Source organism: Sinocyclocheilus rhinocerous, unplaced genomic scaffold, assembly GCF_001515625.1.
Source record: "Sinocyclocheilus rhinocerous isolate Xijiao unplaced genomic scaffold, SAMN03320098_v1.1 scaffold4118, whole genome shotgun sequence".
Classification (NCBI taxonomy): Eukaryota; Metazoa; Chordata; class Actinopteri; order Cypriniformes; family Cyprinidae; genus Sinocyclocheilus; species Sinocyclocheilus rhinocerous.
Window position 1 is genome coordinate 189,245 of NW_015628692.1, and position 20,705 is coordinate 209,949.

The 20,705-nt window shown below is 36.4% G+C and overlaps 1 protein-coding gene across 1 annotated transcript in view; it reads left to right on the plus strand.

Annotated features, from left to right (window-relative positions):
- The window catches only part of arap1 (ArfGAP with RhoGAP domain, ankyrin repeat and PH domain 1), a gene marked incomplete at its 3' end in the record, with an annotated part of 64,620 nt that overhangs the window by 10,586 nt on the left and 33,329 nt on the right, over positions 1-20,705 (plus strand). Inside the window, exons 2-3 of the mRNA XM_016550001.1 lie at positions 3,292-4,173; positions 20,187-20,302. Coding sequence (XP_016405487.1) covers positions 3,329-4,173; positions 20,187-20,302 — 961 coding nt within the window. The remainder of the gene's footprint in view (positions 1-3,291; positions 4,174-20,186; positions 20,303-20,705) is intronic.

Sequence of the window (20,705 nt, forward strand, 5' to 3'; positions counted from 1 at the left end):
GGTACACACACACACACACACACACACACACTCACACTCACACTCAGACACACACACACCCCCTGCTGTTTCACACTTTAAGTGTTTTTTTGCATTTAACAGATGCACTTCCTGGTAAAATGATATTTTAAAATGAGGAAGCAACTAAAAAGAGTTTAGAGTTTAAATGTGTGATACTGCTTTTGATTATTATATTTGCAATAAATTTGTAGGTTGACCCCCTGAGCTTCACCCAAACAGATGATCTCAAGACCTCTTTGATATCTGATGAAGATCTTATCATAGTTCCTGATTCAAGCTAATTATAACATAAAGAGGAGGAAGTGCCTTTGGCTGATTGATTCACGAGTGTTTGATGTAAAGCACATGCAGCGTTTGGCATGTTCACTTTTACAGTAACCTGAACATGAAACGCTCGCTCATGTGATGATCCTACAGCAGCTGTCTTCACGTCAGTGACTCTTTGAAATGTCTGAATGTGATCCATCAGGTCTGTATAGCGTCTCAAATGCTTAGAAGAAATAATTTCATGTTTCAGCATTTTTAAGCAATTGTGGTCAGTTGCACCAAACGGATACAGCGTTATTGCTGTGCATTGCTAAATATTTGAGTGTTGCGCCAGTGTTTGGAGTAAAAGAGCATCAGTGAAATCATGTTGTACCTGACAGGCATCCTGTTGATAGATATTATTAATGATAATGACAATGAATCGTCACGGTGTTTGAGGAACCGGTGTTAAAACAGAAAAGGATTGGAGGTGGAAGGAGCTGCTTCTGTTTTGGTGTGTGTGAATGGTGTTTTGTGAGTCTAACTGCATGTCGGACACGTCTTTTAGGAACACGAGTGCATGGGCCAAAGGCTTCAGTCGCTCGTTCCAGAACATTTCAGCAGCACAGCTTCAGTGTATTATAATCATTAACACAGAAATCTAACGTCAGACACAACGAAGAGTGATTTAGAAATCATGCACGGAGACTGTGTTTGTGAAGTCATGGTCTAATAATATCTCTGACTGATAATGAGCTCAACTGGGAAAATTATCTTTATCTGAGCAGGAACAGGAAATTGCATGCAGGAAATGAGCTTTTTCTGAAATGTTAATTTTTGTCTGAGTGTGTTTTGCTGCAGAATAAGTCACATTTAATGTATAGATAAATAAGCCAGCAGGATCAAAATGTAACAAGCGCTGTATTGGAGTAAAAATGGTTTGTACAGGGTCTTACAAAGTCTTAATTTGCACTTCCACAAATTAAGGTGTAAAAAGGTCTTAAATCAGAGCAGAACGTCTTAAATTTATAAGGTAATGGCATTAAATGTTGCATGCACTGCAAAATTTTTTTTTACAAATAAATAAATAAAAAAGGGGAAAAATACATAAATAATAATAAAATAATAATAATAATAATGAACGTCTTCCTCTGTATTTTTGTCTGATTTTCCAGTACAAATATCTAAACATCATTAAATCAAGGTGCATTTACTTGATCTTTTATTTATTTAATTAAATTAATTTTTTAAATTGTTTAAAAAGTTTTATGCATTAATTTTTGATACTAAATTTATATTACATAAAAAGTTGAAACAGAAAACACAGAATGTTTAAAAACAGTAAAAAGCTTTTCATAAGCCCCTATTATTGTTTAATTTTTAATAAATTATTGAATTGTTAAAGTTTTATAAATGCAGTTCATTAGACGTTTTTAAATTACAATTGAATTAAAACATTTAAATGAAATATTCAGAGAAAATATATCCAGAATCCATGAATATCCAGACAAATTAAAACGAAAAACGCAGAATTTGAGAAAAAATAAAACAGAATTTGGGAAAACATCAAACAGGTTTCATCAGGCTCTTGGATCAGCTATGCATGTTTTTGCTCTTGTATGATAGACTTCTTGTGATGATCTGAATCTGCTTAAGTAAACATGTCTCGGATTCCTGAAGTTCTTTTTCTCTCCATGTGTAATTTTCCCCACGTGTTCAGCAGAATGAAATATGAGGAACAGAATAGTGAGTGTTCATGCCTGCAGGTTCAGTTTCGACGAGAGATGGTGACAGACTTGTGTTTTACAGTAAATGACTTCTGATTGCATCTCATGCCTTTAACACGCTCATGATTCCCGTAACGCTGTTCCCTGGAGCACTAAAGACACGTCTCTTTAAAACAACATGCATGCAAAAAGTGAATAATAGGCCTAATTACCTAAATATTTTAATAAAAAAACGATGCAACGGTTTTAGGGTCATGAAAATATTTATGGCCAGTAAATTCACCCACGATTGGATATTCATTAATAGCTGTAGTGTCTCATCTGACAACAACTAAACTCAACTTTCAATATTTAAAAAAAAAAATCCTTTAGTACAAAGTAAACAACTTGCCAAGCGATCTATTCAGTAACAGGTCAAGAAAGAAAGAAAGAAAGGAAATTAAATATATAAATAAATAAATACCAACTCACAACAAACAAACAAACAAATAAATTTTGACACAATAAATAAACAAATAAATAATGAATGAATAAATAAAATCTGATTCACAATAAATACATAAATAAATAAATACTGATTCATAATAAACAAACAAACAAACAAATAAATACTGACTCACAATAAACAAACAAATAAATAATAAATAAATTCTGACTCAAAATAAATAAATTCTGACTCACAATAAACAAACAAGCAAACAAACAAATAAATAAATACATTCTGACTCACAATAAACAAACAAACAAATAATGAATAAATAAATACAACCCTCTACGCACACCTTGGCAATATAATCGCCATTGGCTAGTAAATTTTTTTGTTAACTCGCCAGACTGATATACTATTTTACACACACACACACACACACACACACACAGGTCATAGGTAATAGTAATTATTATTAAAATATACTACTACTGCTACTACTACTATTATCTGCTGGGTTCATGAATATTAATCACGTTGTCAGAAAATCTGTGTTGAACGCATCTCACACACATACTGGCGTGTAAAATCTAAGAATTTATTAGCCAATGGCTAATGTTAGACATTATTTAGTCGCCCAGAGTAAGATTTAGTCGCATTTGCGAGTGATTTACTCGCAATGTAGAGGGTTGAAATAAATTCTGATTCACAATAAATAAATAAATAAATAAATACTGGCTCACAACAAACAAACAAACAAATTCTCACTTACAATAAACAAACAAACAAATAAATAAATTCTGACTCACAATAAACAAATAAATAAATCCTGATCAGTCTGATGATTTCTCTCTCTCTTTCTCTCAATAGACGTCCCATTCCAGCGATGATTCCCTGAGCTCGTCCCATGGAGAAGAAGTCCTGCAGTGTATTCCTGCAGCCCGGCGCTCCGGTCATGTCCTTCGTCCCGCCAGAGAGTTCCCAGCCCGTGTGCGATTGGCTGAGTGGCCTCCGGCTCGACCAGTACTGCCCGGCCTTCCGGGAGGCGGGGCTGGGAACGCTGTGGGAGTGTCAGGATCTAAGCTCCGCCCAGCTGCAGCGGATGGGCGTGGCTCTGCCCGGCCACAGGAAGCGGATCCTCGGCAGCCTGCGCAAGCTCCTCCCCTCGGCGGCGGGAACGGAGGAGGACGAGGAGCGAGAGGAGGACAGGCCCGTCGTCCGAGAGAGGACCAAATTCAGAGTGTCGGAAAACAGTGTCGCAGGTAGACGCCCGCCTCCCGTCCCTCCTCGAGTCACGCCCAATCGACCCCCCGTTCCCTTCACGCCTGGATCGGTAACCATGGTGACCGCTCCTGAGCCTATCAGCCTCCCTGAACAAAAGGAAACGCCCACACCTGCCGAACAAACCAAGCCCATCCCAACTCCCAGGCCACGCCCAGAACACCTGCCTCTTAAAGGGCCGGCGCAGCAACTCCAGACGAGCGAGAGGAAACCATCTCCTGTGTCTCCCTCTTCCTCCTCCTCCTCCTCCTCCTCATCATCGGAGCGCTTCCACCTGTATGAACAGTGTTCGTCTCCTGCTCAGGGAGAAGCGGGCGCTCCTCCTCTTCCTCCTAAGAGCTACGCCGTGGGCGTCTCTAAAGAGCCCAGAGATGGCCTGTACAGACCCCCTGTTCCACCGCCTCGTGTCTCCGTCTGCTCCAGAACTACGAATCCCAGAAGCACGTCATCCGGAAGCCCGCCCATGTCCAGGTACAGGGCACCCTTTATCTGTCAACTGCTGCAATGTTTAGTATGTAATAGGGCTGTGACGGTGGCAGATTTTTACCACCGTGGTGACCCTGCAGCACAAAAGCAGTCATAAGTCGCTGGGGTATATTTGTAGCAATAGCCAACAATACATTGTATGGGTCACAATTATACATTTTTCTTTTATGCCAAAAATCATTAGGATATTAAGTAAAGATCATGTTCCATGAAGATATTTAGTAAATTTCCTACCGTAAATATATCAAAACTTAATTTTTGATTAGTAATATGCATTGCTAAGAACTTCATTTGGACAACTTTAAAGATGATTTTCTCAATATTTAGATTTTTTTGCACCCTCAGATTCCAGATTTTCAAATAGTTGTATCTCAGCCAAATATTGTCCTATCCTAACAAACCATACATCAATGGAAAGATTATTTATTCAGCTTTCAGATGATGCATAAAGCTCAATTTAAAAAAACGGACCCTTATGACTGGTTTTGTGCTCCAGGGTCATATATATACAGTATATATATATATATATATATATACAGTGCCCTCTATAAGTAATGGAACAGTCAAGACAAAATTGCTCTGTTTGCTGTGGAGTCAAGAAATCTGTAAATATGATTAAAAGATGAATATGAGACAAAACTACAAATTGTCACATTTTATTATTGGCCGTTTCAACACATACATGTTTTACCAGCTAAGAAGATCAGCACATTTAGAGTTCATCCTACTCTCTGATATGAGCACAAGTATTGGGACAGTTAACCAGCTGTGTCCCGTTGCATTAATTCTTCAGATATTAAAAGCAGGGAATGTGTCGTATCAGTTAAATCCATTGCTTCTGCATTCTGAGTCTTGCATTCGAAGACGACACACACAAACCAGGATGAAGACGAGGGAGCTGACTCTGAGAGAAAAGCAAGCAATTTGGATGCTAAAAGAAAAGAGGAAGTCAATTAAAAACAAAGGGCATGGAGAAATCAAGAGTTCAAACATGAATTTCATCAGCTGAAGAGTAGACTAAAGGCAGAAACAACCCCAAAACAAGCAACCGCTGGAATTGGCTGCATTAAAGGCTGGGAAAAAGCATTTCAAAGGATGAGACCAAGAGTCTGGTGATGTCTGTGGGTCGATGCTCTGATCGCACGCAAGAGATCTGCAACGAAATAATAGCTTTTAATCTTTTACATCTGCCTTAAGTTCATCTGTCCCAATACTTGTGCTCACATCAGATAGTGGGATGAACTCTAAAAGTGCTGATCTTTTTATTTGGTAAAACATGTATGTGTTGAAACGGCTAATAATAAAATGTGACATTCTGTTTGTCATGGCGACCGTCACAGCCCTAGTATGTAATACTTCATTTTTAAAAAGAAATAAAATTTTTCATTTAGCCCGATTTTAACAAGTGAATTTAATTTCAGTTTTTAATTTCTTTTTTTTTTTACTATTACATTTTTAAAAATAAATTAATAGTTATTTAATATTAATAATTATTTAATAATCAACAGTCTAATAAAATTAAAGTTAAACATTTAAAATGCACATTAATTATATTATTTCAGCGGTGGTTGTCATAACTTTTCATGTCAGATTAATTCAAATATACTTTAAATATTGATATAAATATAATGATTTTGTAATATGGTGCATATATTTCTTATATTTTGAGCCAGATTTTGTCCATTAAACAGGAGATCTGGGTAGTTTTTAAACTGTATTGAGTCACGGGTCCAAAATTAGCAGAAAATACACCTTTATTTTATTTTATTTGGATTTTAGTATTTCTATTATTTAATAAAAAAAAACTCCTATGGATTATAAATGTAATGTAGCCTTTTTTCTATGAACATTTGTGACCAACAATGTAAATTTTGAATACAAACATTTAAGAAGTCACAGTTTTGCATGTTTTTTTTCATTCCTCCAAAACCATTTTGGCCAAAATTAAAAATTCATATTTTCGGGTAAATATTTTGGGTTGACAAAAATTTGGTGCATCACTAGTAATACTTTTAGTGACACTGACTGCAGTTAAATTGTTCTTTTTAAATGATTATTATTCTTAACCTGATCTGGACATAGTATGACATTATTTTGACGTTTTTTCTTTTTAAAGTTTGTTAAATGAGTAACACTGCAGAGACTTGACTGCAATCTGTTTAATGAATTCTTGATTTTTCGTTAAATTGTTCTTTTTAAATGATTATTATTCTTAACCTGATCTGGACATAGTATGACATTATTTTGACGTTTTTTCTTTTTAAAGTTTGTTAAATGAGTAACACTGCAGAGACTGAGACAGTATGATTGTTTGGTCATGTGACTGGTTTAATAGAGTGCAACAGAAATAAATCCCATTTATTTTCTCCAAAGCGGTACTGATTTTTAATAGTAACTTATAAACTCTTTAAAGACAGACGTACTTTGAGCTACGAGGTTGTTAATTGACAGTTCATGCTTCTGTTGAAATCATCAGCCCCCATTATTTTAACATTGTTTTTATATAATCACATTTAACAGTGGAATTATGGTGAAAAACTACATTACCCATGATTCTGCACCGAAAACTCCACCAGTTGTTTAAGTCATTTGTTTTATATTTCTCCATAGTTTTTAATTTGATTATGTAATTCACAATGCTTTATGGGATTATAGTTCTTTCTCTCGTTAAAGCCATTAAGATCACAGTTTGTATCTTTGTCTGGTTTTCAAACACTTTGTTGTGTTCCTCCTCGTAGCTGGTGGGTTTGGTTCATGGTTTATAATTCTTAAAGATTTTTAAAAATCCCTACTGGTAAAATGAATGGGAAAAAGCAATGTTTTAGTCTATTGCAGTTCATTCATCACAATGGAGATGGAAGGTGAAGTGCATTGCCTTGTGGGATACATCACCTCACAATGCATGTTCTGTGGCATGCTGCACATTTGAGCAAATTATCCAAGTATTCCATGCAAATTGACGACCTGCATACTAAGCACATTGTGTTATTGTGAACACAGCGGACTCTCATGACTCAGTGCTTTTACACAATGCTCTTGCACAAACTGTAGTGTTTGTGTTTCCTGCGCGCTGACTCGAGGTCATTGAGTCACGAGGCCTGCAGACCGTCACACGGGTCAAACCCACCAGAGCAAATGAGTCAGAGCTGGAAAAAGACATGACAAGCTCCTCCTGCCAGTGGGAGTGTGTTCGGTTTTTGTGATTGAGCTGTGCATGAATGCTGACGGCGAGAGCGCCGCCTTCTGGTGAGCACTGGGACTGCTGTGAGGAGAATATACTACTAGTGTAATGTGATTATTTTGGAAAAGCCTTCTTTTAATTTAATTTAATTTAATATTTAATTTAATATTTATTTTAATATTTAATTTAATATTTAATTTAATTTAATATTTATTTTAAAATATTTAATTTAATTTAATTTAATATTTATTTTAAAATATTTAATTTAATTTAATTTAATATTTATTTTAAAATATTTAATTTAATTTAATTTAATTTAATATTTAATTTAATTTAATCATTTTCACATTTTTAATTAATTAATTACTTATTTATTTATTTAATTAATTACAAAACAATTTGAGACAGAGTTTGGCCATTAAACACAGGTTGGTTTAATCTGTATTTTTTAAAAATAGTTTTTTTAATTCTCCTACTAGGGCTGCTCGATTATGGCAAAAATCATAATCATGATTATTTTGGTCAACATTGTAATCACGATTGTTAGTGGTTCATATGAACAAAACTTTATATTAGTGATAAAAGTCTTCAGAAATTATTGAAAATAATTAAGCTGTCAGTAATACAATAAAAACAAAAAGCAAAGGTCAAAAAGCAATACAAAAAAGATACAAATGAAACAAAGAGTGCTTTAAGTTTTTTTTTTATTCAAGTCTAAAGTATTCAGCTAACAGCATACAGAAATTTAATAATCAAATGTAAAATAGTCTTCACTGTAAGAATTAAACTTGCTTTGTTTCTTATTAAAGCTACAAAAGTCCTTCAGTCAAGAGCAGTGAGTGATTTTCTCTGTCTTTTGTTGTTTGATATACGCAGGTGGAATACTGTTTACGTTCACTTAAGACATAACTGACGAGCGTTTACATGAATAATCACAAAGCGCCGCATTTTGACAATTTTTTTGCGTGTGTTTGACCGTTTAGGCGTGCAGTTCAAGCTAAACGTTTACATGTCTGTGTTCTGCTCCGTGTCGGAACAGCGCAAGTTCTCTTTCGCACTTTTAGAAACACAAACAAATCTAATAAACATTAATAAATCAAGCACATCCCATTTTGCGAAAATCACGTTTCATGATTTTATTGATGTGCACTTTAAGTTCGGGCTTTAATGAAGGAACGAAAGTGCACCGCTGGAAAGAGGGAGGAACGGGGCACAATAATCGTTTTATCTCGATTATTGGATTTTCATAATCATTGGAAGCCGAAATCGAAACTGTATTTCGATTAATTGCACAGCCCTATCTGCTGCTGTATATTTTGAGCCAGATTTTGTCCATTAAACAAGAGATACGGGTAGTTTTTAATCTGGATTGAGTCACAGGTCCAAAATTGTATCCCTGGACCACAAAACCAGTCATAAGGGTCAATTTTTCGAAATTGAGATTTATGCATCATCTGAAGTTTTTCGATTAATTGCACAGCCCTATCTGCTGCTGTATATTTTGAGCCAAATTTTGTCCATTAAACAAGAGATACGGGTAGTTTTTAATCTGGATTGAGTCACAGGTCCAAAATTGTATCCCTGGACCACAAAACCAGTCATAAGGGTCAATTTTTCGAAATCTGAGAAAATGAATCGGCATTGAAACTGGATTTTAGTATTTAATAAAAAAACTGGTTAGTTTGGCCTTTGTCCCATGATTTTTGTGACAAACGGTGTAGATTTTGCATGGTAGAAGTAGTTTGAAGGCGTGTGACGGTCATTGATCTGTACTTTGTTCTGTTTGATTGCATTGAGTTAATTTTGGACGTGTTCAGTCCTGTAGTGTTTCGTGTTTGCTGTGACCTGTGATCTGTAGTTGTTCTGCATGAGCTCTAGATGTCAGCAGTTCTCCTGTCGTTTCCTCAAACGATGCGCTTCTGACCCACAATGCCGTGCGTGACGCCTCCTCCAAACACACACACAGCTGTATTCCCACAAACGTCTTGAAATGAGTTTTAGTGGTTTTTTTATAGAAAGATAATTTACTGTCAGCATGTGAGTGGTTTTATTTAGAAGTTGTGGTTTTAGATTCCGTTTCCGAGACATTTTGGAAAGTTATGGTTATCAGACATTGTACATTATTTTTATGTTGATTATGTACTCTCATTATTTAAAAAAGATAATAATCATATTCTCAATGCTATAATGTACCAATAAACTTAACTTTTGAGTTTGTTTCTAGATTGTGATTCTCATTATACAATAATGTGATTTTTGTTAATATGTAAATATGATTTAATATTTTAATATAAAATTATATAATTATTATAAAATAATTAATTGTTACTAATATAATTATACTGTTTTATCATAATTTTATCAATATAATATTCAATAATTTTATATAATTTTTTTTAGATTTACTTTTTATTGCTTTTAATTTCTAAATTAATATTTAGGGTTGCTGTAATAATGATTTAAAGACTCCCATGCTGTAGAAATTACAATTTAATAATATATCATATTTTTCACATTACACGTAATTACTTTTTTTTCATTTTGTATTACAAAAATGAATTGAATTTTGAACAAAATAATTTTGCAATGTAGTAAAATAAAGAATTTGTATTATGCAAAATATACTAATACAGTATTGTTTTTTTCCATAGTTTTATATGTGTATAAATTACAATTTAAATACTATTTCTCACCTTACACTTAATAATTACCCTTTTTTATTACAAAAATTAGAATTTTGATAAAATAATTTCACGATGAAATAAAATAAATGCATTTCATAATGCAAAATACAATTATACAGAAATGTAATTTTTTAAACAAAATTTTTTACATAAATATATAATTTAATATTTTAGCATGAAATAATTTTTATATTTTATTATATTTTTATTATATATAAAAGTTGCTGTAATAATGATAATTGTATAAGTGACAATTTATTTATTTTTCACATTACACTTAATCTCTTGTTTACAGTAATAATATAAAAAAAAATCACAATGCAAAACGTAAATAAATGCAGGGTTCGTTTTCATAATGCAAAATGCAATTATACAGAAATGCAATTTTTTTAAACATAATTTTTACATAAATATATAATTTAATATTTTAACATTAAATTATTTTTATATTTTATTATATAAAAGTTGCTGTAATAATGATAATTGTATAAGTGACGATTAATTTTTTTCGCATTACACTTGATCTCTCTTTTTTACAGTAATAATATAAAAAAATCACAATGCAAAATGTAAATAACTGCAGGGTTGGTTTTGGTGAAATGAATGGTCACCGGTGGTTTTGTGAACAGGAGAAACAGGAGGCAGATTTCAGGAAGCTCTTTGTTGTTTTGAAGGTCTCAGCACAGAGCCTTGTTCACGTCTAAAAGTGTTTTCCACTTCCGCCTGTCTTCTGTGTGGTCGGTTTAGGACTCGTTCTCGACGTGGTTCTCCAGCTCTTAATGATAATTGTATAAGTGACAATTTATTTATTTTTCACATTACACTTAATCTCTTGTTTACAGTAATAATATAAAAAAAAATCACAATGCAAAACGTAAATAAATGCAGGGTTCGTTTTCATAATGCAAAATGCAATTATACAGAAATGCAATTTTTTTAAACATAATTTTTACATAAATATATAATTTAATATTTTAACATTAAATTATTTTTATATTTTATTATATAAAAGTTGCTGTAATAATGATAATTGTATAAGTGACGATTTATTTTTTTCGCATTACACTTGATCTCTCTTTTTTACAGTAATAATATAAAAAAATCACAATGCAAAATGTAAATAACTGCAGGGTTGGTTTTGGTGAAATGAATGGTCACCGGTGGTTTTGTGAACAGGAGAAACAGGAGGCAGATTTCAGGAAGCTCTTTGTTGTTTTGAAGGTCTCAGCACAGAGCCTTGTTCACGTCTAAAAGTGTTTTCCACTTCCGCCTGTCTTCTGTGTGGTCGGTTTAGGACTCGTTCTCGACGTGGTTCTCCAGCTCTCTCGTTTTTTGTCACTTGTTTACTGGACTGTATTCACTGATCTGGCTCTCCTCCTGACGTTTATCAGTGTATAACAGGATTTTGGTCACTCTCATCGGTCTCGGATGGCCTTATTTGAGCATGTAAGTTCAATGTGGAAGTGAATGTTTGTTGTTCTGTTCCTTATGTACTTTGTGTCTAATCTCTTGTGTTTGTACTTTTCATTGTGCGTGCTTTTAATGATCTCTTTTGCTTGTCCAATCAGTGTTTTTGAGGTTTCTCTAATGTTCAGAATTAAACACAAACTGAGTCAAACTAGACTATATTTTCTGTAGATGATGTGAGTGGAGTGCTGTATTTTTGTTGATCATTATTTTAAGCAGCTGTAGTGAAACTATAATCTCGCTGCAGTATTGACTAGTGTTTTACGCTCTTCAGAGCTTCTACTTCTCATCACAGCTGTATTTATGAGCTGATGCTCTGCACTGTAAAACTGCAGCTTCATCTTTCTGGTGGTTTGTGTTCATGTCGTTCCTTTCTGTTGCTTTGCCTCGAACGCTGCACGTTTGTTATCAGCCATAAACACACGTCATCTCTCACTTTATTCGGTGGTTCGCACAAAAACCATCAGTCATCAGGGAAAGCGCTCAGTAACTCCTGCGTTCGCTGATGAACTCGGTGTTTGTGCCGTTCACTTCCGGATGTTTAGCGAGTGACCGCGGCTGACTGTTCAGCTCATTTCTGTTTTTTGCTCAGTAATGTTGATTGGTTCATTTGATCTGCTTGAATCTGTGCTGAGCATCAGGATAAAACAACATACATTAGTTGGTAGTACTGGTTGATTGATATGGGTTTTGGTAGATTGGCAACGCTTGAAAATGTATCACTAGTTGGGTGTTGGTTGCACTTTTGTCTAAGACTTTGGATTATTCAAGAAAAAAGTTCACCCAAAAATGAGAATGTGCTGAAAATGTGCTCATCCTTAGTGCATCCGAAATGTAGGTGAGTTTGTTTCTTCATCAGATTTGTAGAAATGTAGCACTGCATCAGTGTCTCAGCAATGGATGCTCTGCAGTGAATGGGTGCCGTCAGAATGAGAGTCCAAACAGCTGATAAAAACATCACAATAATCCACAAGTAATCCACAGCACTCCAGTCCATCAGTTAACATCTGGAGAAGACAAAAGCTGAAACACATCCAGCATTAAGACGTTTTTAACAAAAATACCATAGAGTCAATAATCCATAATAACGCTTCCTCCAGTGAAAAAGTGCATCTCCTGTTGTCTCTCACATCAAAATCCAGCCACATATTAGTTTAGAGCTGTTTAAACGCTGCTTGATCTGTGCAGATTTCTCTCCTGATTCACACCAGAACACCTTTTCACTGGAGGAAGAGTTATTATGGATTACGGACTCGTATTTTAGCAGGAAGCAATGGTTTTGATATAAACTCTCATTGTGACGGCACATATTCACAGAGGATCCATTGGTGAGCAAGTGATTACCAAACCCATGAGAACGAACCAAAGCATAACGTTTCTCCTCACCTACGCGTTTGCTGCTCGCGGAACTCCACAACGAGAGGCACAAAACGAGTCCTCAGAGTCATGATTCCCCCTGAAATCACATCACACATCTGTCTGTACGTGTGAAGGACCTTCTCGAAAGCACAGCGCTGAAAATAAACACCTGAATCAAGACGCTTTGCAGAAATTCCCTGGTATCTTTGACTCTCTGTGTGTGTGTGTGTGTTGGAGATGTTCTGCTCTTCTGCGCACATGAGACTCCAGCGCTATTTAAGTCATTTCATACATTCTTCAGCTGCTCTCTCGACCAATCGGCGTTCTGCAGGACGCGCATATTCAACATCAGGAGAAAAAACTGCGCATTCCACAGCAAACTTTCCATCAGCACACACACACACACACACACACACCAAAAATGACATTTATATGTATCTTACACATTACAGTTCAAAAGTTTGGGGTTAGAAAGATTCTAGTGTAAAATCAGTAATATGGTATATAATCAGTAAAAGCTGTTTTCTATGTGAATATCTGTTAAACTGTAATTTATTTCTGTGATGCGCAGCTGTATTTTCAGCATCATTACTCCAGTCTTCAGTGTCACATGATCTTCAGAAATCATTCTAATATGCTGATTTGCTGCTCGAGAAACATTTCTGATTATTATCAATGTTGTGCTGCACAATATTTTTGTGGAAACTGATACATTTTATTTTTCAGGATTCTCAGATGAACACAAAGTCTAAAAGAACATCACTTATTTGAAATAGAAACGTTTGTGACATTATAAATGCCTTTACTGCCATTAATTTCTTATTAAATAAAGAAGGACGTTCGGCTCATCCAGCAGGATTCTGTTTGATCGCTAAATCATTTGTTATGACAGAAATTCCATTAGCATTCCATTAGGACTTTAAATGTTTGAATTTAGACAGTATGGCATTTCCTGTTTATAACGGTGATTTATTCCTTTTATCAGTCAAATGTATGCATTCTTTTGTGACTAAGTGCATCATAAGAAGTCTTTAAGATGATTTTTCTCCGGTGTGACGATTCCTAATGCAGCCGATGTGTGTGTGTGTGTTTAACTATGTAAACACCCAGGAAACATATCAAATATTATAGTGATGCAGTCATGGCTTATAAAACGAGCAGTGTGATTGCACAGGCCCGCTGAAGCTCACATGTGGGCGGTACAGAGCAACACACAGCCTTCTGAAGGCTGGACAGAACCGGCCTGATGTCACTGTTTCCAGTAGATACGCAGAGATATGTGTGTCACTGAACGCCTGTTCAATATCACTCACTGGAGTTTAAAACAAACAGACGATCAGCAGATACATGCTCCAGCATCTCTGCACTGCGTCTCCTGATCAAAAAATAATAATATGACAGAAGTTTTTCAGTGCATGTAATTCCTGTACTGCATTGAAACAGATAGTGACCACAAAAAGCACATTTAAAATGTCATTCAATTGAAAACATCAAAGCAAAGGAAGAATGAAGTTTGTTTTGAGAAAAGCTCCTGCAGCGTCTGATCAGATACAGACTCATGCTGTCATATTTCATGATCTAATGACAGTCACTCGTTTATAAGATTGATTCTTGGAGCTCAGAATCGTTTAATCTATCCTGAGAAACACTCTATGCTTCATTTCTCATAGGAAATGACCTCATGCTGATGAATTATTATTGTAATTGTGACAGAAGTAGGTCAGATGAGAGTTCCAGAAAACATCTGATGATCAGACATCTGCTGAGAACAAACCATCAAACGCTTCGTGTTCGGCCTGTGAAAGATGAGAAACATCCTCATGATGACTGTCAGATTAAAACTGCATTATCAGGTTCAACTCCACTGACATTTACTGAAGGGAACATGAGTGTCACTTACCTGTGGAAGAGTCTCTGTGATCTTCTGGTCATGCAGGATTTATTTACACACTGAAAGGAATAGTTGAAAAATAATTAAAATCTGCTGGTTCACTCCGAAATTAGGATGAGTTTGTTTGTTCATCAGGTTTGGAGAAATGTAGCATTGCATCAGTGTCTCAGCAATGGATGCTCTGCAGTGAATGGGTGCCGTCAGAATGAGAGTCCAAACAGCTGATAAAAACATCACAATAATCCACAAGTAATCCACAGCACTCCAGTTCATCAGTTAACATCTGGAGAAGACAAAAGCTGAAACTAATCCAGCATTAAGACGTTTTTAACTAAAATACATTGAGTCCATAATCCATAATAACGCTTCCTCCAGTGAAAAAGTGTTCTGGTCTGAATCAGGAGAGAAATCTGCACAGATCAAGCAGCGTTTAAACAGCTCTAAACAAATATGTGGCTGGATTTTGATGTGAGAGACACCAGGAGATGCACTTTTTCACTGCAGGAAGCGTTATTGGTTAATAATATACATTTTTTTACTTAAAGAGCACTAATGACAGGAACAGTAGCTCCTCAGGTTGGCTGTTTTTATCCAGTAGATATAACACTCATGTGCAGTACAGGTATAGAGCAGGTTTCTGCTGCTCCAGAGTCCAGTAGCGTTGTGTTTTCCATCTCTCCATCCGACGAGGTGTTCAGATGAGCTGGAAAAGCTTCGTCACAGACTCTGTTGGCGTTTTCACAAAGCTGTCAGAAAGCAGCGGTTTCTGTTTTCACAATGACACATAAACCAGTGAAACTGCAGTCATCTCAGTCCGTCTGTGCTCTATAAATGGATTTTCATATGGAAGCTGCTTCATGCTATAAGCATGCACGGATCATATAGTCTTTATTTTTATATGAAACCTTGTTTTATTAGCACTTCGAAAAGTTAAGACCCTACTCAATGCATGTTTGGCAAGATTCCCCTTTCTGTCATACATATTTTATTGGACCGTCCCGCTTTTAATGTATGTAGAAAACTCTTTTAGGAAGTGAACTCACTTAAAGAGTTTAGTATAATTTTGCCAGAAAAAGTTTTAGATTTTTTATCATCTTGTGTTTGTTTGTTTGCTGTTTTTTATTGTATTTGCTATACTTGTATTTTTGTAATCGTTTTTGCCATGAAAATAGCCTAAGATGCTGACATGGCATTAAATAAAAATGTACTACTCTTTATTAGCAGCACTTCATGTGTTTGTTATTGCCTCCTTTAAAAGATTCGCTTGGATAAAAGCATCTGCTAAATGATTAAATATAAAAATATATTTTTAAGTTGATCCAGAAAGTCTAGGATGCAAAAATGAAGCCATAATAAAAAATAAAAAAAATTGATGATGAATGAAATCGTTGGTTAAATTGAGGATGTGAAAGCAGAAGAGAAGAATGAATCAGTCTCTCCAACGTTCATTGCGCTGCTCTTTGGTTAGCAGTTATTCTTTAACACACCGAACTGAACGTCTCTCTGGATTTTCCTGGTTCAATTCAATTCAGTTAAATTCAAGTTTATTTGTATAGCGCTTTTTACAAATCGTTGCAAAGCAACTTTACAGCAAATTAAGTTTCTACAATATTTAGTGGTAGCTTATCAGTGGTGACTGTCAGTTAATGTACATATGGCAGAAATGTACAGAAAAATCAATTAAAGACGTAATCAAACAGACGATGAACACTATTAAATATCAGTAAGATCAATTCCATGCGATATAATTAAATCTAGCGTATGATTAAAACGATGAGTGGGCCCGGTGACGTTTTGCTTGACTCCAAAAGAGTTTATTAGGTCAGTAAACGCAAGTCCTAATGCATCATTTGTATTATCAACGTGAATGTTAAAATCTCCGACAATTAGCGCTTTATCAACAGTAACCAATAGGTCTGAGAGGAAATCTGCAAATTCTTTTAGGAAATCTGTATATGGCCCTGGTGGTCTATACACAGTAGCCAGAGCAAGAGATACGATAGATTTCTTTTGCATATCTGACAGTGTAACATTAAGCATTAGTATTTCGAATGAGTTAAACCTGTATCCTGTCTTCTGAGTAACATTGAGAATATCACTATATATTGTTGCAACACCGCCGCCACGACCAGTCTGACGGGGCTCATGCTTATAACAGTAGCTTGGTGGAGTAGACTCATTTAGACCAATATAATCATTAGGTTTTAGCCAGGTTTCAGTCAAGCAGAGTACATCAAAACGATTATCTGTGATTATTTCATTTACAATAACTGCTTTGGGTGAGAGTGATCTAATGTTTAGGAGCCCAAACTTTAAAAATTGTTTTTGTTCATTTATTTTACATTTTTCTGGTTTAATCACGATAAGATTTTTTCTAGATCCTGCATTAAATTTATATTTTGACCTCACTATTCGGGGAACAGACACAGTCTTTATAGATTGGACAGCACAAGTACTTCTATCATTTAAGCGGGTAGAACACAAGTCATCAGGGCAGTTATTTGAGATTTGACTTACTAGTCATATGGTGCGTAGCGTCCTGGAGATGTTGTCCGACATGAGTTCCGCTCCGACTCTGCTGGGGTGCAGGCCATCAGCGCGAAAAAGCCTAGGACGCTCCCAGAAAAGATTCCAATTATTAACAAAGAGCAGTTTCTGTTCTTTACACCATGACAATAACCATTCATTTAAAGCAAAAAGTCTACTGAACCTTTCGTGTCCTCGTCGATACGTGGGAAGCGGTCCTGACACGATGATCGTCGTCGCGGGCGATGTGCGGCGCACCGTCTCGATCAGGCTCCTGAAGTCCCTCTTCAGTGTCTCCGTCTGCCGCAGCTTGGTGTCGTTAACCCCCGCGTGAAGCACGACCGCTCCGGTGCTCTCGTCGCCCTTCAGGATCGCGGGTATCTGCGCAGAAACATCGAGAACACGAGCACCAGGGAAACAGTGAGTGTGCACTTTACCTTCAGCTAACGTAGCACGGACGTGCCGGACGATGGAGTCTCCGATGATCACAGCGTCGCGTTCCGTCTCGCGGAGGGGAGCGAAGTGGTTCCGGGTGGAGATCTCGAAGACCGGAGGCGGCGGGGGGGGAGAGGTCGTCGCCCGGGGCCTGGCTCGCGTCTTCCGCTGCGGCTGCACCCAGGGTCCGTGGTGTCCCGGCGCCGGAGTGAAGAACATCTGGGAAGATCGCGTCCTGGGTGCACCGGGCCTGTGCAGAGAAACACACGGAGTAGAGGTGGTGGGAGAATTAGCAGCGCGCTGTATACTTACCTCGGACTTGTGAGCGTCAGCCTGGGATGTTTCCAGCGCGGCTCTCCGCTCCCTCAGCTGGGCCTGCCTCTTCACCAGGTCGCGGATCTGCTTCTCCACGGCCTCCAGCTCGAGCTGCACCGAATGCAGCTTGAACGTGTCCTCGCCTGCACTCAAAGGTAGACACACATCCGCCATTAAAGCAGGTAACAGTGAGTAAAACAATGGTAATGTTTGTGAATAGAGTATTAGTAATGTAAGCGAGATTAGCGGCAACCACGCTGGCGATGCTAGCGGGCTATTTGCTAATAGCGGACTCGGGAAATCAAAATAAAACTAGTGATAACAAGGCGCTCTGATTGTTTTTGTTGTAGAATACGATAGGGGATATATTCACACGTTATAGAAACGAAAATTATGGTGCATAAAATTGATTTTAAGATAAAAATAGACGATATAGAATTAACTTGACGGAGCTCAAACTCAAAACACACGGCAGCATCAAACAGGAAGTTTGTTCATCCTGATATCTTTTCTTTTGCGAGAGTGCAACAGTATTTCTGAAGTTACAGAGCTGAAGCGCTTAGTGAAGGCTTCATTCATAATTCAGTCTTTAGCAGATGTTTTGTTTTGTAAAACCGATGTTGTTCCGCTGGACTCAGGAAGCAGCATTGTTTGACCGTCCACATGAGCCTGATCTTTAACACACATCAGGAAATGTGTTTCCAGTCCGATAAATGTTCAACAAACGCTGCTGATTCTGAAATAAACCTGTGAATTCCTGTATTCTCTGTAAATGTAGGGTGAATGTCAGACAGCTTTCGAAACGTGGCCAAGTCCACCTTTTATTCACATTTACTCAGGGTTTATTGTGTGAGAACACGCTGTAGAATTTATTTTTACTGCTGCAGTAAGACTTACTGTCTGTTGTGTTTATGATTTAGAACAAGTTTATCAGACAAATGTACTAGCAGCTGAATTATTTTATGTTTTTGAAAGAAGTCTCTTCTGCTCACCGAGGCTGCATTTATTTGATCAAACATGCAGTAAAATTGTGAAATATTATAATTTAAAGTAACTGTGTGAATATCTGTTAAACTGTACTTTATTTCTGTGATCAAAGCTGAATTCTCAGCATCATTTCTCCAGTCTTCAGTGTCACATATTTTTGTTAAATTTGTGATACATTACCATTCAAAAGTTTGTAAAAATTAATACTTATATTCATCAAGGACACATTAAATTGATCAAAAGTGCCAGTAAAGTCATTTATAATGTTACAGTAGATTTCTATTTCAAATAAACGCTGTTCTTTTGAACTTTCTATTCATCTGTGAATCCTTAAAAACAAAATGCATCACGGTTTCCACAAAAATATTGTTCAGCACAACTGTCTTCAACATTGATAATAATCAGAAATGTTTCTTGAGCAGCAAATCAGCATATTAGAATGATTTCTGAAGATCATGTGACACTGAAGACTGGAGTAATGATGCTGAAAATACAGCTGCGCATCACAGAAATACATTACAGTTTAACAGATATTCACATAGAAAACAGATATTTTACATTGTAAATATATTTCACAATTTTTAATCAAATAAATGCAGCTTTGATGAGCAAAAGAGACTTCTTTCAAAAATATTAAACGTCATATTTCGTGTTCCAAAATTTTGACCAGTGATGTGAATAGAATAATAATGTTTAATACCCTAATTAATCATTGCACAACTTGTATTTAATAATTACTTCCTGGAGCAGCCTACGCTGTGTTGTTGTTAATCCTATAGTTATTATGCAAGCATGGATTTGTAGTATGATGTAATATACAGGAAGTTTTAACATAAAATTATTAAATGAACAAAAAATCGAGCAGAAACATAAAGTCAAGTCTATTATGATTTTTATGTGACTTTAATGGAAGGATTCTGTCTGTGTGACTCGTGTGAAGATCAGTACAGGTGTGTTGGTCGATCGCTATCTGCTCTCATTGAACGTGTTGCGTCAGCTGCTTCTGAACTCAGAGGCGTGCGGCGACACGATCCTGATCTCTCTCTGTCTGCCGCTAGCGTCGAATCCTCACCATGAAGAAGTTCGGTCGGCTGCTCAGCAGACTGTCCTCAGATCTGAGTAATGATGAATCTTCCTCTGTCTGCTCCTCCAGCGCTCCTGTAGATGATCCGTCAGACACGGATCGAGTCCCAGACGTCCCGCCTCGGATCATCAGACCTCCGAACGAGAGCCAAAGGAGAGACGTCCCACCGCCGCCGAACACAAACAGTGAGTAGACCGTCTGCTCTGCGCAAGCAGTGTTGGGGGTAACTAGGGATGTAACGATTCACTCAACTCACGATTCGATTTGATTCACGATTTTTTTTTTTAACAAAATGAGATTTAAGACAAATTATAAATTAAATGTGTCCTTTTAGTATTGCTTGGACAAAATACTGTACGTTTCTTTGTGAAATTGAAATATAACACTATAATAATATACTAATATAGCACTTGCATATTATTGCTCTTTTGTTGGTTTTGATTGCTTCTATTGTCCTCATTTGTAAGTCGCTTTGGATAAAAGCATTTGCTAAATAACAAAATTTAAATATACAGGTGCATCTCAATAAATTAGAATGTCGTGGAAAAGTTCATTTATTTCAGTAATTCAACACAGATTGTGAAACTC